At 42.9% G+C, this 25984-nt stretch overlaps 1 protein-coding gene across 1 annotated transcript in view; it reads left to right on the top strand.

Annotated features, from left to right (window-relative positions):
- The window catches only part of LOC115078390, a 59520-nt gene extending 38626 nt beyond the window's left edge, over nucleotides 1-20894 (top strand). The window contains exons 13-16 of the mRNA XM_029581299.1: nucleotides 8257-8298; nucleotides 9408-9449; nucleotides 18344-18369; nucleotides 20422-20894. Coding sequence (XP_029437159.1) covers nucleotides 8257-8298; nucleotides 9408-9427 — 62 coding nt within the window. The 3' untranslated portion in view covers nucleotides 9428-9449; nucleotides 18344-18369; nucleotides 20422-20894. The remainder of the gene's footprint in view (nucleotides 1-8256; nucleotides 8299-9407; nucleotides 9450-18343; nucleotides 18370-20421) is intronic.
- The last annotated feature ends 5090 nt before the right edge of the window (nucleotides 20895-25984 follow it).

Raw genomic sequence — 25984 nt, forward strand, 5'->3', positions numbered from 1 at the left:
CAAACCTCTGTTTATTCCTGCCTTTCTGACTACCTATTTAATACAAAACACACAAACCTCTATTTATTGCCTGCCTTTCTGACTACCTATTTAAAACAAAACACACAAACCTCTGTTTTATTTTCTGCCTTTCTGACTACCTGTTTAATACAAAACACACAGACCTCTGTTTATTACCTGCCTTTCTGACTACCTATTTAAAACAAAACACACAAACCTCTATTTATTGCCTGCCTTTCTGACTACCTATTTAATACAAAACACACAAACCTCTGTTTATTGCCTGCCTTTCTGACTACCTATTTAAAACAAAACACACAAACCTCTGTTTATTACCTGCCTTTCTGACTACCTATTTAAAACAAAACACACAAACCTCTGTTTATTGCCTGCCTTTCTGACTACCTATTTAAAACAAAATGCACAAACCTCTGTTTATTGCCTGCCTTTCTGACTACCTATTTAATACAAAACACACAAACCTCTATTTATTGCCTGCCTTTCTGACTACCTATTTAAAACAAAACACACAAACCTCTGTTTATTTTCTGCCTTTCTGACTACCTGTTTAATACAAAACACACAGACCTCTGTTTATTGCCTGCCTTTCTGACTACCTATTTAAAACAAAACACACAAACCTCTATTTATTGCCTGCCTTTCTGACTACCTATTTAATACAAAACACACAAACCTCTGTTTATTGCCTGCCTTTCTGACTACCTATTTAAAACAAAACACACAAACCTCTGTTTATTACCTGCCTTTCTGACTACCTATTTAATACAAAACACACAAACCTCTGTTTATTGCCTGCCTTTCTGACTACCTATTTAATACAAAACACACAAACCTCTGTTTATTGCCAGCCTTTCTGACTACCTATTTAATACAAAACACACAAACCTCTGTTTATTGCCAGCCTTTCTGACTACCTATTTAATACAAAACACACAGACCTCTGTTTATTGCCTGACTTTCTGACTACCTATTTAATACAAAACACACAAACCTCTGTTTATTGCCTGCCTTTCTGACTACCTATTTAATACAAAACACACAAACTTCTGTTTATTACCTGCCTTTCTGACTACCTATTTAATACAAAACACACAAACCTCTGTTTATTGCCAGCCTTTCTGACTACCTATTTAATACAAAACACACAGACCTCTGTTTATTGCCTGCCTTTCTGACTACCTATTTAATACAAAACACACAAACCTCTGTTTATTGCCTGCCTTTCTGACTACCTATTTAATACAAAACACACAAACCTCTGTTTATTGCCAGCCTTTCTGACTACCTATTTAATACAAAACACACAAACCTCTATTTATTGCCTGCCTTTTGACTACCTATTTAAAACAAAACACACAAACCTCTGTTTATTGCCTGCCTTTCTGACTACCTATTTAATACAAAACACACAAACCTCTATTTATTGCCTGCCTTTCTGACTACCTGTTTAATACAAAACGCACAAACCTCTATTTATTGCCTGCCTTTCTGACTACCTGTTTAATACAAAACACACAAACCTCTGTTTATTGCCTGCCTTTCTGACTACCTATTTAATACAAAACACACATACCTCTGTTTATTGCCTGCCTTTCTGACTACCTATTTAATACAAAACGCACAAACCTCTGTTTATTGCCAGCCTTTCTGACTACCTATTTAAAACAAAACACACAAACCTCTGTTTATTTCCTGCCTTTCTGACTACCTATTTAATACAAAACACACAAACCTCTATTTATTGCCTGCCTTTCTGACTACCTATTTAAAACAAAACACACAAACCTCTGTTTATTTTCTGCCTTTCTGACTACCTGTTTAATACAAAACACACAGACCTCTGTTTATTGCCTGCCTTTCTGACTACCTATTTAAAACAAAACACACAAACCTCTATTTATTGCCTGCCTTTCTGACTACCTATTTAATACAAAACACACAAACCTCTGTTTATTGCCTGCCTTTCTGACTACCTATTTAAAACAAAACACACAAACCTCTGTTTATTGCCAGCCTTTCTGACTACCTATTTAAAACAAAACACACAAACCTCTGTTTATTGCCTGCCTTTCTGACTACCTATTTAAAACAAAACGCACAAACCTCTGTTTATTGCCTGCCTTTCTGACTACCTGTTTAATACAAAACACACAAACCTCTGTTTATTGCCTGCCTTTCTGACTACCTGTTTAAAAACAAAACACACAAACCTCTGTTTATTGCCTGCCTTTCTGACTACCTATTCGTAACAAAACACACAAACCTCTGTTTATTGCTTGCCTTTCTGTCTATATACTTAAAACAAATCTCACAAGCTTATATTTATTGGCTGCCTTTCTGATTATCTTTTCAATACAGACACATGAGCACACTAAATAATATACCCCAATAATTTACTTCTCCACAATAGTTTTAAGTTTAAAAAATGTCCCCAAGCAGTACATACTGATTCTTTTCAGCCACCAGCAAGGTGATCCTCTCTTCTCAGTGCTCCCACTACATGGACTGTAGATAACCCATTGCTGAGGCAAAGAGATGATGTCCTGGAGGACTCTATATAGGGCTTTAGAGATAATGTCATCAGTGAATGCCATGAGTAGTTTCCGCTATGGGCCCTTTAAGTTGCATGCATTTCAATCTACGCGCATGACTAGGAGAGCTTCAGGGAGCAGAGCAATGGGGCATCCTGCTGTGAAGAGAGGGGCTGGCTGCTCATGGTGTCAGGTGAGTGGTGCAGCTCATGGGATCTACCTGCAAGCCATGAAACATAATATTATGTGTGTGTGTGTGTGTGTGTGTATGTGCATGTGGGGGACCCTCTATGTGGATATGTCTGTTTGGGAGCCAGTGTGTTTGTATGTTTGTGTGTGCCAGTATGAGCATGTGTATGAATGTATGTGTATATAGGAACATATCTGTATATATGTGTCTGTGAGCATGTGTGTCTGTGTGTGTGAACCAGTGTCTGTCTTTGGGGGGGGGGACTGTATGTATGTATGAGTGTGTAGGGGATCCTTTGTATTTCTATGTGTTCTTCTATGTGAGTAAGTGCCTGTGTGTGTGTGTATGAGTGTGTGCCAGTATGAGCATGTGTATGAATGTATGTGTATATAGGAACATATGTGTATATATGTGTCTATGAGCATGTGTGTCTGTGTGTGTATGAGTGTGTGTGCAGTATGAGCATGTGTATGAATGTATGTGTATATAGGAACATATGTGTATATATGTGTCTGTGAGCATGTGTGTCTGTGTGTGTATGAGTGTGTGTGCAGTAAGAGCATGTGTATGAATGTATGTGTATACAGGAACATATGTGTATATATGTGTCTGTGAGCATGTGTGTCTGTGTGTGTATGAGTGTGTGTGCCAGTATGAGCATGTGTATGAATGTATGTGTATACAGGAACATATGTGTATATATGTGTCTGTGAGCATGTGTGTCTGTGTGTGTATGAGTGTGTGTGCCAGTATGAGCATGTGTATGAATGTATGTGTATATAGGAACATATCTGTATATATGTGTCTGTGAGCATGTGTGTCTGTGTGTGTATGAGTGTGTGTGCCAGTATGAGCATGTGTATGACTGTATGTGTATATAGGAACATATGTGTATATATGTGTCTGTGAGCATGTGTGTCTGTGTGTGTATGAGTGTGTGTGCAGTATGAGCATGTGTATGAATGTATGTGTATATAGGAAACATATGTGTATATATGTGTCTGTGAGCATGTGTGTCTGTGTGTGTATGAGTGTGTGTGCCAGTATGAGCATGTGTATGAATGTATGTGTATATAGGAACATATGTGTATATATGTGTCTGTGAGCATGTGTGTCTGTGTGTGTATGAGTGTGTGTGCAGTATGAGCATGTGTATGAATGTATGTGTATATAGGAACATATGTGTATATATGTGTCTGTGAGCATGTGTGTCTGTGTGTGTATGAGTGTGTGTGCAGTATGAGCATGTGTATGAATGTATGTGTATATAGGAACATATGTGTATATATGTGTCTGTGAGCATGTGTGTCTGTGTGTGTATGAGTGTGTGTGCCAGTATGAGCATGTGTATGAATGTATGTGTATATAGGAACATATGTGTATATATGTGTCTGTGAGCATGTGTGTCTGTGTGTGTATGAGTGTGTGTGCCAGTATGAGCATGTGTATGAATGTATGTGTATATAGGAACATATCTGTATATATGTGTCTGTGAGCATGTGTATCTGTGTGTGTGAACCAGTGTCTGTGTTTGGGGGGGGGGGGAACTCTATGTATGTATGAGTGTGTAGGGGATCCTTTGTATTTCTATGTGTGCTTCTATGTGAGCATGCATGTCTGTGTGTGTCTATGAGTTTGTGGAGAATCTGTCTGTGTTTGTGTGACTGTGAGTGTGTGTGTGTGTTTGTGTGGGGGGAACATGAGTGTGTCTGCCTTTGCCTGTGTGTGGAAGCCAGTGAGACAGGACTTTGCAGACGGAGAATTTTGTCTTTGCAGATTGCACCATCCAATGATCCAAGTGCCTCCTGGTGGCCACAAACAGACAATGGAGCGACAGAAGACCTTTCTATATCTTTTATAGAAAATCCATGACACAAAATGAAAAACACTTGATAAAACCAGTCAAGTGCAACATATCAAAAACCAGGAAAAATATCCGGTAGAGAATCGTCCCATCTAATAGTCACAAAACCTTTATTACCATGTGTACATTCGTCATGTAGCAATCCTTACTGACAGGATTAATAACAATTTTTATTGCATAATTATGAAAATATGAAATACAGAAAAAGAAATATGTCATAAAAGCAGAAACAAAAATTCCCAAAATGAAAGCCTTAGTATTATTGTGAACAAAACACCCCAGCTCACTGCTTCAACAGCAGGGGGATGAAGAAAAGAGGATTTATATTCAGACAACAACCAACAAGGATTAAATTGCACAGACTGGGTAAACAAATAAGCGTGGGAGTAGCTTGCTTATTGCGGCAGTTACTACCCCTAACAAATTAGGCTTGATACTTCACTTTGATGCAGCTCCAGCTCTGCTCTCTGCATCAGTGGCGTGGGTGGAAGGAAATTAGAACCAAAAAGTTACCAATAAGGGCCCTGACCTCAGCGGTCAGAGTAACAGATAAGTGTGAGAAAAATAAGTGTGAAAGCTGCTGGGCAGACTGGATGGGCCGTTTGGTCTTCTTCTGCCGGTTTCTCTGTTACATTGCCTGGTTATAGCGGGGGAGTGTGTGGGTGGGGGCGGGGGGGGGGGGGGGTAGTCAACTTTAATGCAAAAGCCCAACCCCACAAATATTAAAGGCAGGGCTACCTAGGACGTCCTATTGGAATGTAGTCCTTTTTATTTCTTATTATTTCTCTGTAAGTTGTGCTTTTCAATTTTCAATTTGTTCCAATGTATTCCGCCCCAGAGGCGACAGTTTCAGTTCCTTGTACACCGGTGCAATATGTATTTTATACAGGAATATCGGTATATAAAAACTAAAAACAAATAAATAAATATAAATAAATAGATGGCTGATATTCTGCCTAATACTAAGAATGGCCTCAAGGCAGATTGCAATCAATTTAAATCAACAACTACAATTTGCGTTAGTTCCCGTGGTGGCAGATTCACAGCCATTACATAACTTCAAGTCCTTAGTCAGAGGTAACGGGAGTTACATCAGGGTGAATGGGGTCTCTGCTTAACAAGGCTGCACTCTTCCCCTGCCTCTCTCTCTATCCTCAGCCATTCTTGCATCTCTGGTTACTGCCCCATGCTATTCCCTTTCCTGACTCGCTTCCCCATGCCATGCCTGCATCTTTCATTATTGCCCCTGCTTCTCCCCTCCTGCCCCTCTCTCTCCCCTCAGCAGTTCCTGTATCTCTGGTTATTGCCCCTGCTTCTCCCCTCTCTGCCCCTCTCTCCCCCTCAGCAGTTCCTGTATCTCTGGTTATTGCCCCTGCTTCTCCGCTCCCTGCCCCTCTCCCTGCCCCTCAGCAATTCCTGTATCTCTGGTTATTGCCCCTGCTTCTCCCCTCCCTGCCCCTCTCTCTCCCCTCAGCAGTTCCTGTATCTCTGGTTATTGCCCCTGCTTTTCCCCTCCCTGCCCCTCTCTCTCCCCTCAGCAGTTCCTATATCTCTGGTTATTGCCCCTGCTTCTCCCCTCCCTGCCCCTCTCTCTCCCCTCAGCAGTTCCTGTATCTCTGGTTATTGCCCCTGCATTTCCCCTCCTGCTTCTCAGCAGTTCCTGTATCTCTGGTTATTGCCCTTGCTTCTCCCCTCCTGCTTCTCAGCAGTTCCTGTATCTCTGGTTATTGCCCCTGTTTCTCCCCTCCTGCCTCTCAGCAGTTCCTGTATCTCTGGTTATTGCCCCTGCCTTTCCCCTCCTGCACCTCTCTCTCCCCTCAGCAGTTCCTGTATCTCGGGTTATTGCCCCTGCTTTCCCCTCCCTGCCCCTCTCTCTCCCCTCAGCAGTTCCTGTATCTCTGGTTATTGCCCCTGCTTCTCCCCTCCTGCCTCTCGGCAGTTCCTGTATCTCTGGTTATTGCCCCTGCTTCTCCCCTCCTGCCTCTCAGCAGTTCCTGTATCTCTGGTTATTGCCCCTGCTTCTCCCCTCCTGCCTCTCCAGCAGTTCCTGTATCTCGGGTTATTGCCCCTGCTTCTCCCCTCCTGCCTCTCAGCAGTTCCTGTATCTCGGGTTATTGCCCCTGCTTTTCCCCTCCTGCACCTCTCTGCCACTGTCTCTTCCCTCCCTGCTGCCCACCTCCCCCCTTACACAAGTGCTGCTTCCCAGCTGTTTGTAGAAGGAGGAAATGCTGCTTCTCAGCTGTTTGTAGAAGGAGGATCTTATGGTAAATCCCAAATATTTGTCAGGTAAGTTTATTAAAGCTGGGATGGCCGAGGGGGGTGGGGTGATAGTGTTAATAAACAAAAGGTTTCCAATAATGGCCAAGAGTAACAGACTGCCCTGCCACAAGGGAAGGAGGGAGTCACATAGCATAGTGACTGAGAGGGGACAGGAGGGGATGAGAGTGAGGGTGGGGAGTGACTGAGGAGGGGAAGGAGTGAGAATGAGGGAAGGGGAGGTGAGAGTGAAGGAAAGGGGGTTTCAGTGAGAGGGGAGGGAGGCAGTGGGAGATAGAGGGTGAATAAGACTGAGGGAAAGGAGTTTGAGTGGGGGCAGGGGAGGGAAGGGAGGTGAGTGGAGGAAGAGGGGTGAATGAGAGAGGGGAAGGGGGAGTGAGGGAGAAGAAATGAGGAAGAGTGCCATTTCTGAAAAGCAAACCGAAAAAAAATGTTTTAATGTAGCCCGTTGTTACGGGCTTAACGGCTTGTATATATATAAACAATGATCAATTTGTTGCTCCCAGGGGCTGAGCTAAAGCATAAAAATGGAGCTAGGGATATGCATTCGGTTTGACGAATTATGAAATTTGTACGATATTTCCTAATTCTTCATGTATCGGTAAACCAAAAAAACGATTGCATTTTCCCCAAATGTTCGTAAAAAATCGGTTTTTGGTTTAGAGCGCACTAACGGGAATTAGCGCGCACGAACTAGGCACGCTAACTCCTATTAGTGCGCGCTAATGGTTATGTCCCATTAGTCCATGCTAAAACATATAGAAACATAGAAACATAGAAATGACGGCAGAAGAAGACCAAACGGCCCATCCAGTCTGCCCAGCAAGCTTCACACGTTTTTTTCAAAATCAAAAATGATTCGCCATGAAAAAAAAATGCCGAACCGTGGGAGATACGAAATTTTCTGCGGTTTTACAAAACCAACAGCAGAAATGATTGCAGGTACAATGCACATCTCTACATGGAACATTCCAGCATTAGCACTTATCAGAGTGTTTCTCATGACGACTGTGATGTAGAATAGAATAGTGGATTACTCATTCATAAACAGTGATCAGTGCATTCCTCCCAGTGTCTGTGCTAAAGTATAAATGTGGAACATTCCAGCACTAGCACTTATCAGAGTGTTTCTCACGACATCTGTGATGTAGAATAGAATAGTGGATTATTTATTCATAAACAGTGATGAGTGCATTGCTCCCAGTGTCTGTGATAAAGAATACAAAGTGGAACATTCTAACATTGGCACTTATCTGAGTGTTTCCCATGGCGTTTGTGATGTACAATAGAATAGTTGTTTAGTCACAGAGCACTGAAGATCAGGGGAGGGAGTCCAACCTACAGGATTTCTGATCTCCTCTTCTCCCTTTTAGATTCAGCAAATAAAGTTTCAGCTGCCAATGCTGCTCTAGCACGTAAGATATCCACATTCTGCTAATCTATATTTCTCTTAAGGTGTCTGTGCTGTAGGATAGAATAGTAGATTATTCATTTATAAACAATGATCAGTGTGTTGCTCCCAGGGTCTTAGCTAATGTATAAACATGGAACTAGGGATGTGCATTCAGTTTTGACGAATTAGGAAATTCATATGATATTTCCTTATACGTCATGTATCGGTAAACCAAAAAACTGATTGCATTTTTCCCGAATTATCAGAAAAAATTGGCTTTCGGTTTAGAGCTCACTAACGGGAGTTGGCACGCACTAATTAAGCATGCTAAATCCTGTTAATGCGTGCTAACTCCCGTTAGTCTGTGCTAAACCAAAAACGATTCGCCATGAAAAAAAAAATGCCAAGCCAGGGAGATACGAAATTTTCCGAGGTTTTACAAAACCAACAGCAGAAATGATCGCCGGTACGATGCACATCTCTATATGGAACATTCCAGCATTAGCACTTATCAGAGTAATTCCTACTTCGTTTGTATGTAGATTAGAATAGTGGATTAGATATTCATAAACATTGATGAGTTCATTGCTCCCAGTGTCTGTGATGAAGAGTAGAAAATGGAACATTCCAATATTAGCACTTATCAGAGTGTTTCCCATGACATCTGTGATGTAGAATAGAATAGTGGATTAGTCATTCATAAACAGTGATCACTGCATTGCTCCAAGAATCAGTGCTAAAGAATACAAAGTAGAATATTCCAACATGGGTATTTATGAGAGTGTTTCTTACAACGTCTGCGATGAGGAATAGAATACTGAATTATTGTGGACAGTGGCGATCCACTTGATACAGTCTATTCTGAATTTCAAAAGGTATTTGACAAAAGCCTCCATTAGAGATTTCTGATGAAACTAAAATGTCATGGGATAAGAGGCAATGTTCTCTTGGGACACTTAACTGCTGAAAAGGCTGAACACAGAGCGTGGGAGCTCTTCTACCATAGAGATAGGTGAAGAGGGGGTGAGAAGTCCTGCAGGATGTAAGGATAAATCAGAGGCACTGAAGATCAGGGGAGGGAGTACAACCTGTGAACCTACAGGATTTCTGATCTATTTCTCTCCCCTTTAGGTTCAGCAAATAAAGTTTAAGCTGCCAACCCTGCTCTAGCACGTAAGATATCCACAATCTGCTAATCTATATTTCTCTTAAGGTGTCTGTGATAAAGAATACAAAGTGGAACATTGGCACTTATCGCAGTGTTTCTCATGACATCTTTGATGTAGAATAGAATAGTGAATTATTGTGGATAGTGGCAATCCACTTGATACAGTGTGTTCTGAATTTGAAACAGTATTTGACAAAAGCCTCCATTAGAGATTTCTGATGAAACTAAAATGTTGTGAGATAAGAGGCAATGTTCTCCTTGGACTCTTAACTGCTGAAAAGGCTGAAAACAGAGGATGGGAGCTCTTCTACCATAGAGAAAGATGAAAAAGGGGTGAGAAGTCCTGCAGGAGGTAAGGATAAGTCAGAGGCACTGAAGATCACAGGAGGGATTGCAACCTACAGGATTTCTGATCTATTCCTCTCCCCTTTAGGTTCAGCAAATAGAGTTTCAGCTGCCAAGCCAGCTCTAGCACGTAACATATCCACAATCTGCTAATCTATATTTCTCTTAACATGTCTGTGCTGTAGAATAGATTAGTCATTCATAAACAGTGTTCAATGCATTGCTCCCAGAATCTGTGCTAAAAAATACAAAGTTGTTACAGGTCCGGCCCGGGGAGGTCCACGGTCCGGCCCACCGCCTTCCTTGGGACGACTCGCAGTGGCTGCAGCATCCCTGTTGCCTGTCCCGGCCTTCCCGGCCCTTTCGCGCGGCGCTCCCTCTGCAAGGTAGTACCAACACGGCTCCTCAAATCACTATACCAGTTACCCTTGAATATCCTGGTGGTTCCTTCGCCACATTGGCATTAGTTGTCTCTGGAGCCGGAGGGAACTTTACTCTCAATGACCTCATTCAGCAATTGCAGCTTGCCGTGCAGCCCCATCTCCCTCCACTCTGAGTTTCTTCGATTCAGGGAACTGCCCTCCAGGGGAGTATCTCCACCAGCACTAAGCCCCTGACTCTCCGTACCGGCCTCCTGCACACTGAAGAAATTTTGTTTCTTGTACTAGAGAGAGCCATTCATCCTATCATCTTGGGCTTGCCTTGGCTTCAGAAGCACTCCCCAGTTATCCACTGGGATACCCTTCAAATTGCATCCTGGAGCCCATCCTGTTTTACCTCCTGCCTGGTGATGGTTCCACAACCCTGTGTTCCACTCTTGACCACACCCGTGACTGTTCCCACACACTATCTGGACTATCTAGATGTCTTCTCTAAGGAAAAGGCCGAACTCCTCCCAGAACTTCAGCCCTTTGATTGTGCCATAAACTTGGTGCCAGGCACCACACCTCCCAAGGGGTGGATACACCCCTTGTCTCTTCCAGAAACTCGAGCCATGTCCAGTTACATTCAAGAGAATTTAGAGCAGGGCTTCATCCTGCCTTCCACTTCCTCTGCCAGAGCTGGATTCTTTTTTGTGGCGAAGAAAGATGGGTCGCTCAGACACTGTATAGATTACCGTGGCTTCAACGCCATCATACGATGCGACAGATGTCCTTTACCATTGATTCCCGAACTTCTAGACCGGCTGAAAGGAGCCAAAGTTTTCATCAAGCTGGACCTCCGGGGCAGGTACAACCTGGTAAGGATACGACCAGGCGACGAGTGGAAAACTGCGTTCAACACGAGAGACAGGCATTGTGAGTACCTGGTCATGCCATTCGGCTTATGCAATGCCCCTGCGGTTTTCCAAAACCTAATGAACGAGGTGTTAAGGGATATGTTACACACTTCCATCATAGTATATCTAGATGATGTACTGATTTATTCCAAGGACTTGGCCACGAACCACCTGCACGTTCGACGAGTGCTACAAAAACTTCGAGACAATCGTCTCTTTGCCAAATTGGAGAAGTTCCAGTTCGAACGAGAGTCCTTGCCCTTCCTTGGATATATTGTATCTTCCATGGGCTTCCACATGGATCCAGATAAATTAGCGGCTGTCAATGATTGGCCTCAACCAAGGGGGGTTAAGGCTCTTCAATGCTTCCTTGGGTTCGCCAACTTTTACCACCAGTTCATACCGCATTACTCCCAGATGGTGGCCCCACTCACCGCCCTTACCAAGAAGGGAGCCAATGCCAAAAATCCATCTCTGGCAGCGCAACTCATGGCCCAACAGTTACGAAACCTTTGGGGATCTACTCAGGAAAAATTACAACGAACTGCTGCTACTGCAAAGAAATACGCAGACCGTCTGCGACGTCCAGCTCCTGTATTTCTCCTAGGAGATAAGGTGTGGTTAAGCACCAAGAACCTTCAATTACGGATTCCTTCCATGTGCCTGGCTCCTAGATACATTGGCCCATTTGTGGTAACAGAGCGGGTGGATGCTGTTTCATACCGCCTATGTCTTCCCTCCACACTACGGATTCATAACATTTTCCACGTATCTCTACTCAAGCCCTTGGTCTTGTCAGTCTTCCACGACAAGTCCCTTGAACCCACCAAACCTGCAGCTCAAGAAGATATCATCTATCCACCTCGTGGATGTTAACCCCTCCCCCAGCTGGAATACGTCACAGAAACTAAAAGAATGTGCTTTTAAATCTCCCTCTTATGCAGGTACCTTCATTTCTGCTTGTTTCTGCTTGCTCAACTGCTCTCCAAGCCAGGATCCAGGGCTTGGATTGAGATTTCTCCTGTACCCAGCCCTCCATTGGACCCTCTCCTCCTCCTCCACCTCGTGGCTGTTAACCCCTCCCCCAGCTGGAATACGTCACAGAAACTAAAAGAATCTGCTTTTAAATCTCCCTCTCACACAGGCATAGCTAAGGAGCGCGACAAAGGGGCCTGCCCCTTAGCGTTGCCCCTCTACAATCCTTACAAATAGCCTATTTTCCTCCTTTCCCTAACCTGCTTTCCTACTTCCCCCTCCCTATCTTCACCCATACCATTCCTATTAAAACTCCATATCTTTAAACATCTCAGTGCATTACTTGCAATATGCTAAACAACCCCATTCCCATACTCAAATATAACTATCGGCCATACACAGACCCACTCATGAAACCTCAACAAATGAACAGACACCTCATCCCAATCATGCTCACACCAATCACACAATTCTTAGGTCTCACGACTCTAGCTATCGTGCTGTTTAATGCGCAATCCATCCCAAAAAACCCAATATACTCCATGATATACTCACTGATATTTGCGCCATAACTGAGACCTGGCTAAAGGAAACTGATACCGCCCTACTTAATCAATTACCAAATGACACCTATGACATCTTCTCAATCCCAAGACCTAAAAAAATGGAGGTGGGTTACTACTCGCTGCAAAAAACGAATTGCAGTTAAGGTCACATCCTGTGCAAATTGCCCCAAAATTTGAGATTGGGTTATTTAAATCTCCTCACTTGCAGATCTGTCTAGTATATATTCCCCCTGGCATTCTTACAAAAAATCCTTCTCCCATAATTGAATTTATTGCCCAGAATATTGACAAACCTGCCATCATCTTAGGAGATTTCAATATACATGTTGACTCCCTCCCACTATCAAATACCTGTGAAACCTTTCTATCATCCCTCAAAGCTATTGGTTTCACACAGATCGTCACTGACCCTACTCATCAAAATGGTCATACCCTAGATCTGATTTTCATTAACAAACCCATCTTCTCGAGTGACCCTATTAGCACTGCTGTTCCATGGTCAGATCACCACCTCCTGCACACTACCCTCACCCTTAAACGAAACACCTCACCCCAACTCCCAGAACCTAAAACTATACAGATCCGCAAATTATGTTCTATCGATGAACTCACTGTTGCATTCAACAAAGAACTTCATAATCTTGAACTAGCTGACATCAACTCAGCAATCACATCATGGTACTCTTATCACTGGGAACAATGCCAACGACCTTTGCCCCTTTCGCACTAAAAAGGTTGGCCACTCCAAATCTTCACTTAAACCTTGGTACACCCCTGAACTGACAGCTCTAAAACGCACCCTCAGGAAATTAGAAAAAGATTGGCGTAACAACCCCTCCCTCACAAAAAGAAATACAGAGCAACCCTACGTATATATCGTGAGCAAACCCTAAACGCAAAAAAAAAATTACCATGCAAAAAAATGACATGACCTGCAATTTAATGCTAATGCTCTCTTCACGTATGTAACACAAATGACTAAAACCAATACCACTCCCACCTGTAATAAAGATACCCAAGCCAAAAGTGAGAACTTAGCTAAATACTTTCACGAGAAAATAGTTAAAATCATGGCACGGTTCCCTGGCAATAATCCCCTGACCGGAACCATCCCACATGATTCCTTTGCTATATTTAATGCCTTCGAACCCACCACGTCCCTAAAGATTCAAAATACCATTTAAAAAAATGAAACCTGCCACACATCCAAGTGACACTATACCCAGCAAACATCTTCTCTCCATCCCTGAAATCATAGCACCCCCAATTGCTAAAACTATCAATTGCTCATTAGCTACCGGAGAAATCCCTAATACGCTTAAACAAGCTATCATCAGCCCAAAAAAAAAAGCCCAAAGCTGATACCTCTGACCTAACCAATTATCGACCTATTTCCAACCTTCCCTTCATAGCGAAAATCCTTGAAAAAATTGTAAACACCCAGCTCACTGAACACCTAGAAAAATTTTAAATCCTTCCACCATTGCAACATGGTTTTCGAAAATTTATGAGCACTGAAACTCTGCTCATCTCTCTAATCAACACCATACTTACTGGATTCGACAAAGGTCAATCCTTCCTACTAGCCATGCTTGACATTTCCGCGGCCTTCGAGTCTATTAATCACAACATTCTCATTACACGGCTCAAGGAAATCGGCATAGCTAACACACCGCTGCAATGGTTTGAAGCCTTCCTACAAGGACGGCAAAACAAAGTCAATTTTGAAAACCATGAATCGCAACCGTACAATATAAATCACGGAGTACCACAAGGATCTGCCCTCTCCTCTACTTTCTTTAATATTTATATCCTCCCTCTTTGTCACCTACTTACAGAACTTGGTCTTATGTACTTCATCTATGCAGATGACGTACAAATTGTTATCCCCATCACTGACTCCCTTAATGATGCTCTTAAAACATGGGATACTGCCCTCACCGCCATTAGTAACCTCCTTACTAGCATCAATCTGGCCATTAACCCCGATAAAAGAGAACTTATGGTCGTTTCCCCACAGAATCACAAAAACACAATTGCTGCCACTCACACATCACTCACTCCTCCTGACATCACTAACACTGTTAAAAACCTTGGAGTCACATTAGACAACCACCTTAACTTTAAAAAGCATATCAACAACACCATTAAAGATGGGTTCTTCAAACTACACACTCTAAAGAAATTAAGACCATTACTCTACCAACATGATTTCCATACTGTACTGCAATCCCTCATTTTCTCGAAAGTTGATTATTGTAATGCCCTTCTTCTAGGCCTACCCAAAACTACCATCCTTCCACTACAAATGCTTCAAAATGCTGCAGCACGCATACTCACCAACACCAGAAAATTGGAACATATTACTCCCATACTCAGAGATCTGCACTGGCTTCCCATTGCGCAGAGAATCATGTTCAAAACCTTATCTCTAATACACAAGACCCTACACAATGAAAACATGACATGGTTCAATAATGATCTTTACTTCCACAAACACTCCAGAACCCCTAGAACACAACATGCAGCCACCCTACACACCCCCACACTTAAAACCACCACTCTTGAGTCGACTAGGAAGCGTGTGATAACATAGCCGGGCCGAGCTGCTGGAACAAAATGACACCGGAGCTACGGCAAGAAACATGCCCAATAAAATTTAAGCAAAAACTGAAAACATGGCTTTTCCTACAGGCTTATACTTAACTTTACGCTCTCCTTTCTCTCTTACTCCACAGCCTTGCCCACTAACTTACTTAAGTGTACATCCCCGTTCTCTCTCACCACACCTATCGTCTTATTGGCAACTACTCATATCTACTGTATTTCAATAGGACATAAGACTTCTATCCGATTTCTTTCTCTCAGGCCCAGCTTCTCTCTTTTCCAATTGTGTTTTATAAAACTCATTCTACTTATTTACAGACATAAGTTCAGCGAGAATTTGCTATGTACCACTATTTGATTTTTCCCTTCCATTGTTTCCACTGTTATCCCTCCCCCCCACCGGTTAAATAAGTTTATTGTAAAGCACTGTTGCATATTTTCATTAACAAGTTTATTGTAAAGTTTATTGATTATTGTAAATGTTTATTGTAAAGCCCTGTTGCATATGTTTGTTCTGGCTTGCACAGCTGCAATGTTTCTGTTATCTGTGAACCGATGCGAGGTTACTAAACAAATGTCGGTATGTAAAAACTGCAAATAAACAAACAAATAAATAAATACAATAAGTAAAGGAGGTGTTAGATGTACGGTTCCATCAAAGGCGATGGGAGTACCTTCTCTCCTGGGAGGGCTATGGTCCTGAGGAGAATACTTGGGAACCTGCCTCCAACATTTTGGATAAGTCTCTTCTCCACTAGTTTCATTTAGACCATCCTGCTAACACAAAACCCCCAGGAAGGGGGCATAGAAGGGGGGGTACCGTCATGGCCCCGGTCCATGGAAGTATGCAGACCGGCCCACCTCCTACCTCGGGATGACTCGCGGCGGCTGAAGCATCCCTAAGGCCTGTCCTGACCTTCCCGGCCCCTTCGCACAGCACTCCCTCTGCAAGGGAGACACCACCGACATTCTCCGGCTGGCTCTGCCCCCCTAGGCGCTCACGCACACAGGGGCTCCGGATTCAAAGAGACCAGCGTGGGAAGAGATGGCTCCGCCCCATGAAGGATGTCAGATGCCGGCAGGGATTTAAACCTTGCAGAAAGCCTAACTCTTCACCTTGAAACGGTTCTTCTCGTTTTGAGTATTAGTTGCTCGCTCCTGACTTCGGCTTTGGCTCCTGAATTCGGCTTTGGCTTCCTGGCTCCTGACTTCGGCACGTCCTTCAGAACTCTTGTCGTACACTTGTCCCCAGGTGACCGTTCCTAAGTCCAAGCAGCTCGGATCCTCAAGGGCTCCTCCCGGGGGGATCTCGGGCTTCCAGTGGTGAAGATTCCGTTGGTGTCCTGGGTTTGATCCACCTCCCGGCTATGACTTCCGCTGAGGGCCTCCCCTCGGTGTTGTATCATCATCTTCTAGCCAGCTCAAGTGTCCGCAAATCCAACAAAAGTAAAACATTCTAACATGGGCACTTATGAGATTGTTTCTCACAACGTCTGTGATGTAGAATTTAATAGTGAATTATTGTGGATAGTGGCGATCCACTTGATACTTGATGCCATCCACTTAAATGGAGCTTGTCCTACTCACCGTGTGAATGATAGAAGAGGAAGCTGGGAGAAAAGCCAGTGAAGCTAGCTCCAGTATATTAGCCAGCTCCTGCTCCACTGGCAGCCTGCAATCGTCCATGTTGGCAAACCTATCTTTAAGGTAAACATGCTGGGCAGCGCAGTAATACAGACAGGCATTTGGCAGGGCCATTCCACCCTTTGATTTAACTAGGCACAGCCAGGTCAATCGTATCCTACCTTGCTTAATGTTGCCAAATACACTTAGCCATTATATTATGCAATTCCAAAAAACCCTACCTGCAATGTTACAGGAAACACGTTGGAAGAAGTAGAACAGTGGAGGCACATTGTTCATTTTCAGTAGGTTACAACCAGCCGACCAAGTAATAGTTATGTCTTATGGTGAGAAAGAATCTATTTAGTTTGACTAATAGTAACTTCATAGTAGCTATGATAAAGGTTGTGATGCTGCTGTGTAACATAAATACCTCCGGGTCAATATTCAGACCTGATCCAGCAAAGTTACAAGGTATAATCAGAGGCACGGCTATGGCGCTGAATATATGTGTAGATATCTATGCTTAGCTGTATAAGTTATAACCATTAGACCTCGTCTATGGCACATCTCGCTGAGCCAGGTAACTTATGCAACTAAGACTGAATATCATTAGATAGCCACTTAAGTTATGCGGCTAACTTGCTCCTTCCTGATCTGCCCACTATACGCCCACAACTGAACGTAGGCGCAGATTCAGTGGCTGCTACTTAACCACTTTAGGGATATTTATGTGGATAAATAGCATTGAACGTGCTTTCAGTACTGACCTCATAAATAATTAAAGCCATCTTTAAAAACACTAAAAAAGTCATACTAGGAGTAATTTCTCACAATGCCTGTTCTGTAGAACAGAATAATGGATTATTCCGCAATAGAAACTGATCGGCACATTTATCCAGAGTCTGTGCTGAAGAATAATATAGTACATTATTGTATCACATATACTGATTCATCTATTTACATTTTTTATATAGTCTCCACATGCCAACAATAGGAGTGTCCTAAATGGTGTCCAGAAAATTTAAATTTCTCATGGCATCTGCGCTGTGGAATAGAATATCAGATTGTTCTGTCACAGGCAGTGATCAGCACGCTTCTCTCAGTATCTATGCTATAGAAAAGAATAGTGGATTATTCCTTCACAGGCACCAATCAGCGCATTTCACATGGTATCAGTGCTGTAGAAAAGAATAGTGATTATCCTATCCCAGGCATCAATCAGTGCATTTCACATGGTATCAGTGCTGTAGAAAAGAATAGTGGATTATTCTATCCCAGCATCAATCAGTGCATTTCTCGTAGTTTCTATGCTGTAGAATAGTATAACAGATCATTCAATCAGAGGCAGTGAGGCACTAATTGGTACATTTCTCAAGGTATCAGTGCTGAAGAATAAAATAGTGGATTAATGGATTACACTTAGTTGTTTTTTAACTATATTTCTTTTGATTGTTTCAGGGTAGATTTACAGATTTCTTATCCTTTCTATTTACTTTCTTAGGTCACACATGAGAACTAAAATGGAAAGTAAGTATAACTTTAATAACAACTTGTACTGCCCTGCGCACACCATCAGTGTTGTATAAATATAATAACACCTCATATAGCCCTGCACACACTGTCAGTGTTATATAAATATAATAACACCTCATATAGCCCTGCACACACTGTCACTGCTGTATAAATATAATAACACCTCATATGGCCCTGCACACACTGTCAGTGTTATATAAATATAATAACACCTCATATAGCACTGTACACACTGTCAGTGCTGTATATATATAATAACACCTCATATGGCCCTGCACACACTGTCAGTGTTATATAATTATAATAACACCTCATATGGCCCTGCACACACTGTCAGAACTGTATAAATATAATAACACCTCATATAGCCCTGCACACACTGTCAGTGTTATATAAATATAATAACACCTCATATAGCACTGTACACACTGTCAGTGCTGTATATATATAATAACAGCTCATATAGCCCTGCACACACTGTCAGTGCTGTATAAATATAATAACACCTCATATGGCCCTGCACACACTGTCAGTGTTATATAATTATAATAACACCTCATATGGCCCTGCACACACTGTCAGTGTTATATAAATATAATAACACCTCATATAGCACTGTACACACTGTCAGTGCTGTATATATATAATAACACCTCATATGGCCCTGCACACACTGTCAGTGTTATATAATTATAATAACACCTCATATGGCCCTGCACACACTGTCAGTGCTGTATAAATATACTAACATCTCGTATAACTCTGCACACACTGTCAGAACTGTATAAATATAATAACACCTCATATGGCCCTGCACACACTGTAAGTATTATATAATTATAATAACACCTCATATGGCCCTGCACACACTGTCAGTACTGTATAAATATAACACCTCATATGGCCCTGCACACACTGTCAGTACTGTATAAATATAATAATACCTCATATAGCCCTGCACACACTGTGGGGCGGATTTTAAAAGCCCTGCTCGCGTAAATCCGCCCGGATTTACGCAAGCAGGGCCTTGCGCGCCGGCGCGCCTATTTTCCATAGGAGTGCCGGCGCGCGTAGAGCCCCGGGACTCGCGTAAGTCCCGGGGTTTTTTTGTCGGGGGCGGGGCCGATCGACGCGACGTTTTGGGGGCGGGATGCGGCGTTTCGGGGGTGGGCCCGGGGGGCGTGGTTTCGGCCTGGGGCAGTCCGGGGGCGTGGCTGCGCCCTCCGGATCCGCCCCCGGGTTGCGTCTCGGCGCGCCAGCGGCCCGCTGGCGCGCATGGATTTACTTCTCCCTCCGGGAGGCGTAAATCCGTGGACAAAGGTAGGGGGGGGGGTTTAGATAGGGCCGGGAGGGTGGGTTAGGTAGAGGAAGGGAGGGGAAGGTGAGGGGAGGGCGAAAGAGAGTTCCCTCCGAGGCCGCTCCGATTTCGGAGCGGCCTTGGAGGGAACGGAGGCAGGCTGCGTGGCTCGGCGTGCCGATCCAGGATTTTATAAGATAAGCGCGGCTACGCGCGTATCTTATAAAATCCAGCGTACTTTTGTTTGCGACTGGTGCGCCAACAAAAGTACGCGAACACTCATTTTTTTAAAATCTACACCTGTCAGTGTTATATAATTATAATAACACCTCATATGGCCCTGCACACACTGTCAGTACTGTATAAATATAATAATACCTCATATAGCCCTGCACACACTGTCAGTGTTATATAAATATAATAACACCTCATATAGCCCTGCACACACTGTCAGTGCTGTATAAATATAGTAACACCTCATATGGCCCTGCACACACTGTCAGTACTGTATAAATATAATAATACCTCATATAGCCCTGCACACACTGTCAGTGTTATATAAATATAATAACACCTCATATGGCCCTGCACACACTGTCAGAACTGTATAAATATAACACCTCAATTAGCCCTATCACACCATCAGTGCTGTATAAATATAATAACAGCTCGTATAACTGCACACACTGTCAGTACTGAGAATATGCATAGATATAACATTCATGCAATATTCATTAATTTTTTTATAGAATGATCCGGCAGAGAGCAGAAGACCCTGGAAACAGAAAATTAGAAATAGAATTTAGAAATAAAGAATAAAGCAAAGAAAGACATTTTGTGGTTGTTTTTTCTTTTATTGCTTTTTATTGCCTCTACTGTATAACATATTTGTTTCTTTGGCCTGATGACAATTCTTAGCCGGGAAACACGAACCTCAATCTCACCATTAAATGTCAGCGTTGTGTGGTGAGCTGAGGACCTCAGTCCCTTGGAATGGCAGGAACATGCATACACTTGAAATATTCACGCCTTTAGTACATCCTTACTTTCTATGAGACTCAAATAAAGTGGATCACACTTGCTTTGGTCAAAGATCTTCCTAAATCGCTGCCCCCACCCTCTGGAACTCCCTCCCCACCCTCCTACGCCAAGAGACGTCCCTGCAAATTTTCAAGAAAGGAGTCAAAACATGGCTATTCCGACAGGCCTATCCCGACACAAACCAAACTTAATTTCTCCCCACCCCCCTCTGTTCGAATTTCCCCCACCCCATCCTAAGTTTCCCCCCGCCCCTCCCATGGATACCCTAGAAGAAACAACATTCCCCCTACGGCTTAATTTAATTTATTTTTTGATCATGATCGGCTAATGTGTACTTTTGTAAGAAATAGTATGTTGTTCCAAGGTTACATTGTTATGGTTTTACTTTATTTTATTCTTCATACATCGTTTTGTTTTAATGTTTTATTGTATCGCCCATCTGAGTTCTTTGTAAACCGGCATGATGTGCTGCACGAATGTCGGTAAATAAAAGTTAATAAATAAATAAATAAATAAATAAATAAATGCTGCTTATTTCCTTTTTTGTACATGCTGTACCTGCCAGAGTGTGGTCACCAATTCCTCCTGCCTGAGCCGAATACAGATTCCCAGCTCTGTCACTGACTCTCTCTGTGTGTGACATCAGGGTGAGTCACTTTATCTCCCTGTGCCTCAGCACTAATCCCCGGCTCTGTCACTGACTCTGTGTGTGACCTCAGGGGAGTCACTTTATCTCCCTGTGCCTCAGTTCTAATCCCCGGCTCTGTCACTGACTCTGTGTGTGACCTCAGGGGAGTCACTTTATCTCCCTGTGCCTCAGCACTAATCCCCGGCTCTGTCACTGACTCTGTGTGTGACATCAGGGTGAGTCACTTTATCTCCCTGTGCCTCAGCACTAATCCCCGGCTCTGTCACTGACTCTGTGTGTGACCTCAGGGGAGTCACTTTATCTCTCCCCGGCTCTGTCACTGACTCTGTGTGTGACTTCGGGGGAGTCACTTTATCTCACTGTGCCTCAGCTCTAGTCCCCGGCTCTGTCACTGACTCTCTGTGTGTGACCTCAGGGGAGTCACTTTATCTCCCTGTGCCTCAGCTCTAATCCCCGGCTCTGTCACTGACTCTCTCTGTGCGACCTCGAGATCTGAGTGATATCCATGAAAGAGTGACCAGATCAACTGAAGGAAGAGTCAAGGGGACCTAGACTTTGAAGGAAAATATTTAAAGGTGCACAGTGACATCACACATCAAGGAAACAAACCATTATAAAGAAGGAGGTAGAGCAGAAGAGTAAGGGCCATAGAAATTCAGCTGCTTTCTCTGAAGGAAAACAATTTTATGGAAAGAGATTCTCAGGGAAGACTGGAGTAATTCAAAAGCAGCAAGTATTTGGAGTCCCAACATACACTAACAGTTCCGTTCCACTAAGTCCCTGAATCAGGATCCATGGTTGTCTTGCAGCATGCTTACCGGGTCAGGCACCATGGTTATATCCTGCACCCAGGTCGCTCTGGTTCTTTACCAGCATTCCCCAGTGCTAGGCTCCTACTCTGCAGTAGCACTGATGAGAATCTCAGACCACGCCTTCTTCAAATTGGTTGCCCAGGATCAAGATGATGCACTTCAGGGCTGGAAAGGCAGAAACAAAACCAAAATAAGAGTGATTGCTTTGTAATAGAGGTTAGGAAAAACAATATTTCAGCTAGATAGAAGAAGTAAAGGAATAGAAGGAAGGTCACTGTTTTGGCTGCACCAAAATGAGCCTCTAGATGGGGTTCCTGAAGCTGCCCACACTCTTCTCTATACACCTTACATGCCTGAAGAGCGAGATGAGGATGACCATGGCTAAGAAGAGAAATATGATACAAGCAAAGGAAGATGCTAGAAGGTACATGATTATTGTGCAGGAGCAGAGGCTCTTCAGCTGGTGCTCCTTCAGCATGCTGCTGGCCAAAACACTGATTATTGAGTTGGTCATGAATGGAGGGCTAATAACCCAGATTACCAGGAAACTGAAGGTGAAAGATACTACTGTGGAAGTCAGTAGAACCTAGGGCTCCATCTTGGGGAATGCCATCCCCAGGCAGAAGAAGAAAGGCTGGCTGCATCTGATGATCTTCAGGAAGTAGAAAATACCAAGGCAGGTGGAGAGGTAGAGGAGAAAGAAGTAAAAATTATGCTCACAAAGGTTCATTGATGCTGTTCTGGAAGAAGAGGTCATCCCTGGCCATAGAGGCAAAAACGCATAATAAAAACATTTTTAAATATATCCAAAGCAAAAAACCTGTCAAGGAGTTGGTTGAACAATTAGATGACAGAGGGGTTAAAGTGGCTCTTAGGGAAGAAAAGGCCATTGCAGAAAAACTAAATGAATTCTTTGCCTCCATGTTTACTAATGAGGATGTTGGGGAGATACCAGTTCCGGAGATGGTTTTCAGGGGTGATGATTCAGATGAACTGAATGAAATCACTGTGAACCTGGAAGATGTAGTAGGCCAGATTGACAAACTAAAGAGTAGCAAATCACCTGGACCAGATGGTATGCATCTTAGGGTACTGAAGGAACTCAAAAATGAAATTTCTGATCTATTAGTTAAAATTTGTAATCTATCATTAAAATCATCCATTGTACCTGAAGACTGGAGGGTGTCCAATGTAACCCCAATATTTAAAAAAGGCTCCAGGGGTGATCCAGGTAACTATAGACCAGTGAGCCTGACTTCAGTGCCGGGAAAAATAGTGGAAAATATTCTCAAGATCAAAATCGTAGAGCATATAGAAAGACATGGTTTAATGGAACACAGTCAACACGGATTTACCCAAGGGAAGTCTTGCCTAACAAATCTGCTTCATTTTTTTGAAGGGATTAATAAACATGTGGATAAAGGTGAACCGGTAGATGTAGTGTATTTGGATTTTCAGAAGGCGTTTGATAAAGTCCCTCATGAGAGGCTTCTAAGAAAACTAAAAAGTCATGAGATAGGAGGCGATGTCCTTTCATGGATTACAAACTGGTTAAAAGACAGGAAACAGAGAGTAGGATTAAATGGTCAATTTTCTCAGTGGAAAAGGGTAAACAGTGGAGTGCCTCAGGGATCTGTACTTGGACTGGTGCTTTTCAATATATATATAAATGATCTGGAAAGGAATACGATGAATGAGGTTATCAAATCTGCGGATGATACAAAATTATTCAGAGTAGTTAAATCACAAGCAGATTGTGATACATTACAGGAGGACCTTGCAAGACTGGAAGATTGGGCATCCAAATAGCAGATGAAATTTAATGTGGACAAGTGCAAGGTGTTGCATGTAGGGAAAAATAACCCTTGCTGTAGTTACACGATGTTAGGTTCCATATTAGGAGCTACCACCCAGGAAAGAGATCTAGGCATCATAGTGGATAATACTTTAAAATCGTCAGCTCAGTGTGCTGCAGCAGTCAAAAAAGCAAATAGAATGTTAGGCATTATTAGGAAAGGAAGGGTTAATAAAACAGAAAATGTCATAATGCCTCTGTATCACTCCATGGTGAGACCGCACCTTGAATACTGTGTACAATTCTGGTTGCCGCATCTCAAAAAAGATATAATTGTGATGGAGAAGGTACAGAGAAGGGCAACCAAAATGATAAAGGGGATAGAACAGCTCCCCTATGAGGAAAGGCTGAAGAGGTTAGGGCTGTTCGGCTTGGAGAAGACACAGCTGAGGCGAGATATGATAGTGTTTAAGATCATGAGAGGTCTTGAACGAGTAGATGTGAATCAGTTATTTACACTTTCGAATAATAGAAGGACTAGGGGGCACTCCATGAAGTTAGCAGGTAGCACATTTAAGACTAATCGGAGAAAAGTCTTTTTCACTCAATGCATGGTAAAGCTCTGGAATTTGTTGCCAGAAGATGTGATTAGTGCAGTTAGTGTAGTTGGGTTCAAAAAAGGTTTGGATAAGTTCTTGGAGGAGAAGTCCATTAATGGCTATTAATCAAATTTACTTAGGGAATAGCCACTGCTATTAATTGCATCAGTAGCATGGGATCTTCTTAGTGTTTGGGTAATTGCCAGGTTCTTGAGGCCTGGTTTGGCCTCTGTTGGAAACAGGATGCTGGGCTTGATGGACCCTTGGTCTGACCCTGCATGGCAATTTCTTATGTTCTTATGTTTAGATCAGGCACTCAGCACTGATTTCCAGCACAAGGCATCTAACCTAGGGGCTGAAGGTAGACATAGTGGGCCTACATCTAAGAGCCTCGGTTTTAGGGTCCTAAAATGTGACCCCTCTTTTCTGATCAAAACATAGACTTCTAGCTTTAAGCTCCCATACTAGGTATATTTCAGACAATTTATGATGTTCTTATGTTGTTAAGCATAGGGAAGTCATAATTGTCACACACTGGAAAAGGACATTGGAAACCCTGAGGCTGTAGAGGCTGCATGGGCCCAGACTTTGGTCTGTTACCCAGCTGTGGAACGTTGCAGACACAATGAAAGTATTCTCTGGCAGGCCACTAGTCAGGGAGAAGACCCATTGTAAGACTAGGATTAGGGTGTAGTTAGGGAGAAACATCTTGTGACACTCCATGTCAATATCCCTGTGGTTTCTCCTGGCTTCTTCAGCTTATTTGTCTAGGGCTGAGCTCTCTTTTTCTTTCTTGCTCCTGAACCTGTATAAAAGGCTGCAGAAGACTTTTCAGTAGTGCTGGCTTCAGATCAATCTCAGAAATGCAAATTCAGTTCATATATCATGTTGCCTTGGTCTGGCTTCCTATGGGTGTGGATTTCATGTAAAGTATTTGAATGCACACCTGGGATGGTCTTTATTCCCTGCACCATGTCATACAGAGAGAAGCCTGGGAATGATCTTTTATTGGCTGAAACTGTGATATCAAAGAAACTGAAATGTCTGAGGATGGACTTTATTCCCTTCACCATGTGATTCAGTGAAGGGAATAAAGACTTGCATCATATAATACATATTATCCTGGAGATAATCTTCATTCCTTGCACCAGTGAGGTAGAATATAATATAAATCTGTGGACCAAACATATGGCCTCCTAGATCTTCCTGCAAAACCTGCTAGACAGATGCAGCTTCAGTATGTCAGTGTGTGTTTCCAGTAGGACTTCTACTTATTTCTGTGTTTGCAGCATACCAGACAGACTATGTCCATGCCTCGTGCTCGTCACCCTAAAGAAGTTTAGATACCTTCCAATCCGTATTCTCTTTGACTCCATCTCTTCCAGGCCCATTTCATTTCTCCATATTCTCCTAGGG

The sequence above is a fragment of the Rhinatrema bivittatum genome, chromosome 16 (assembly GCF_901001135.1).
Source record: "Rhinatrema bivittatum chromosome 16, aRhiBiv1.1, whole genome shotgun sequence".
NCBI classification, from domain to species: domain Eukaryota; kingdom Metazoa; phylum Chordata; class Amphibia; order Gymnophiona; family Rhinatrematidae; genus Rhinatrema; species Rhinatrema bivittatum.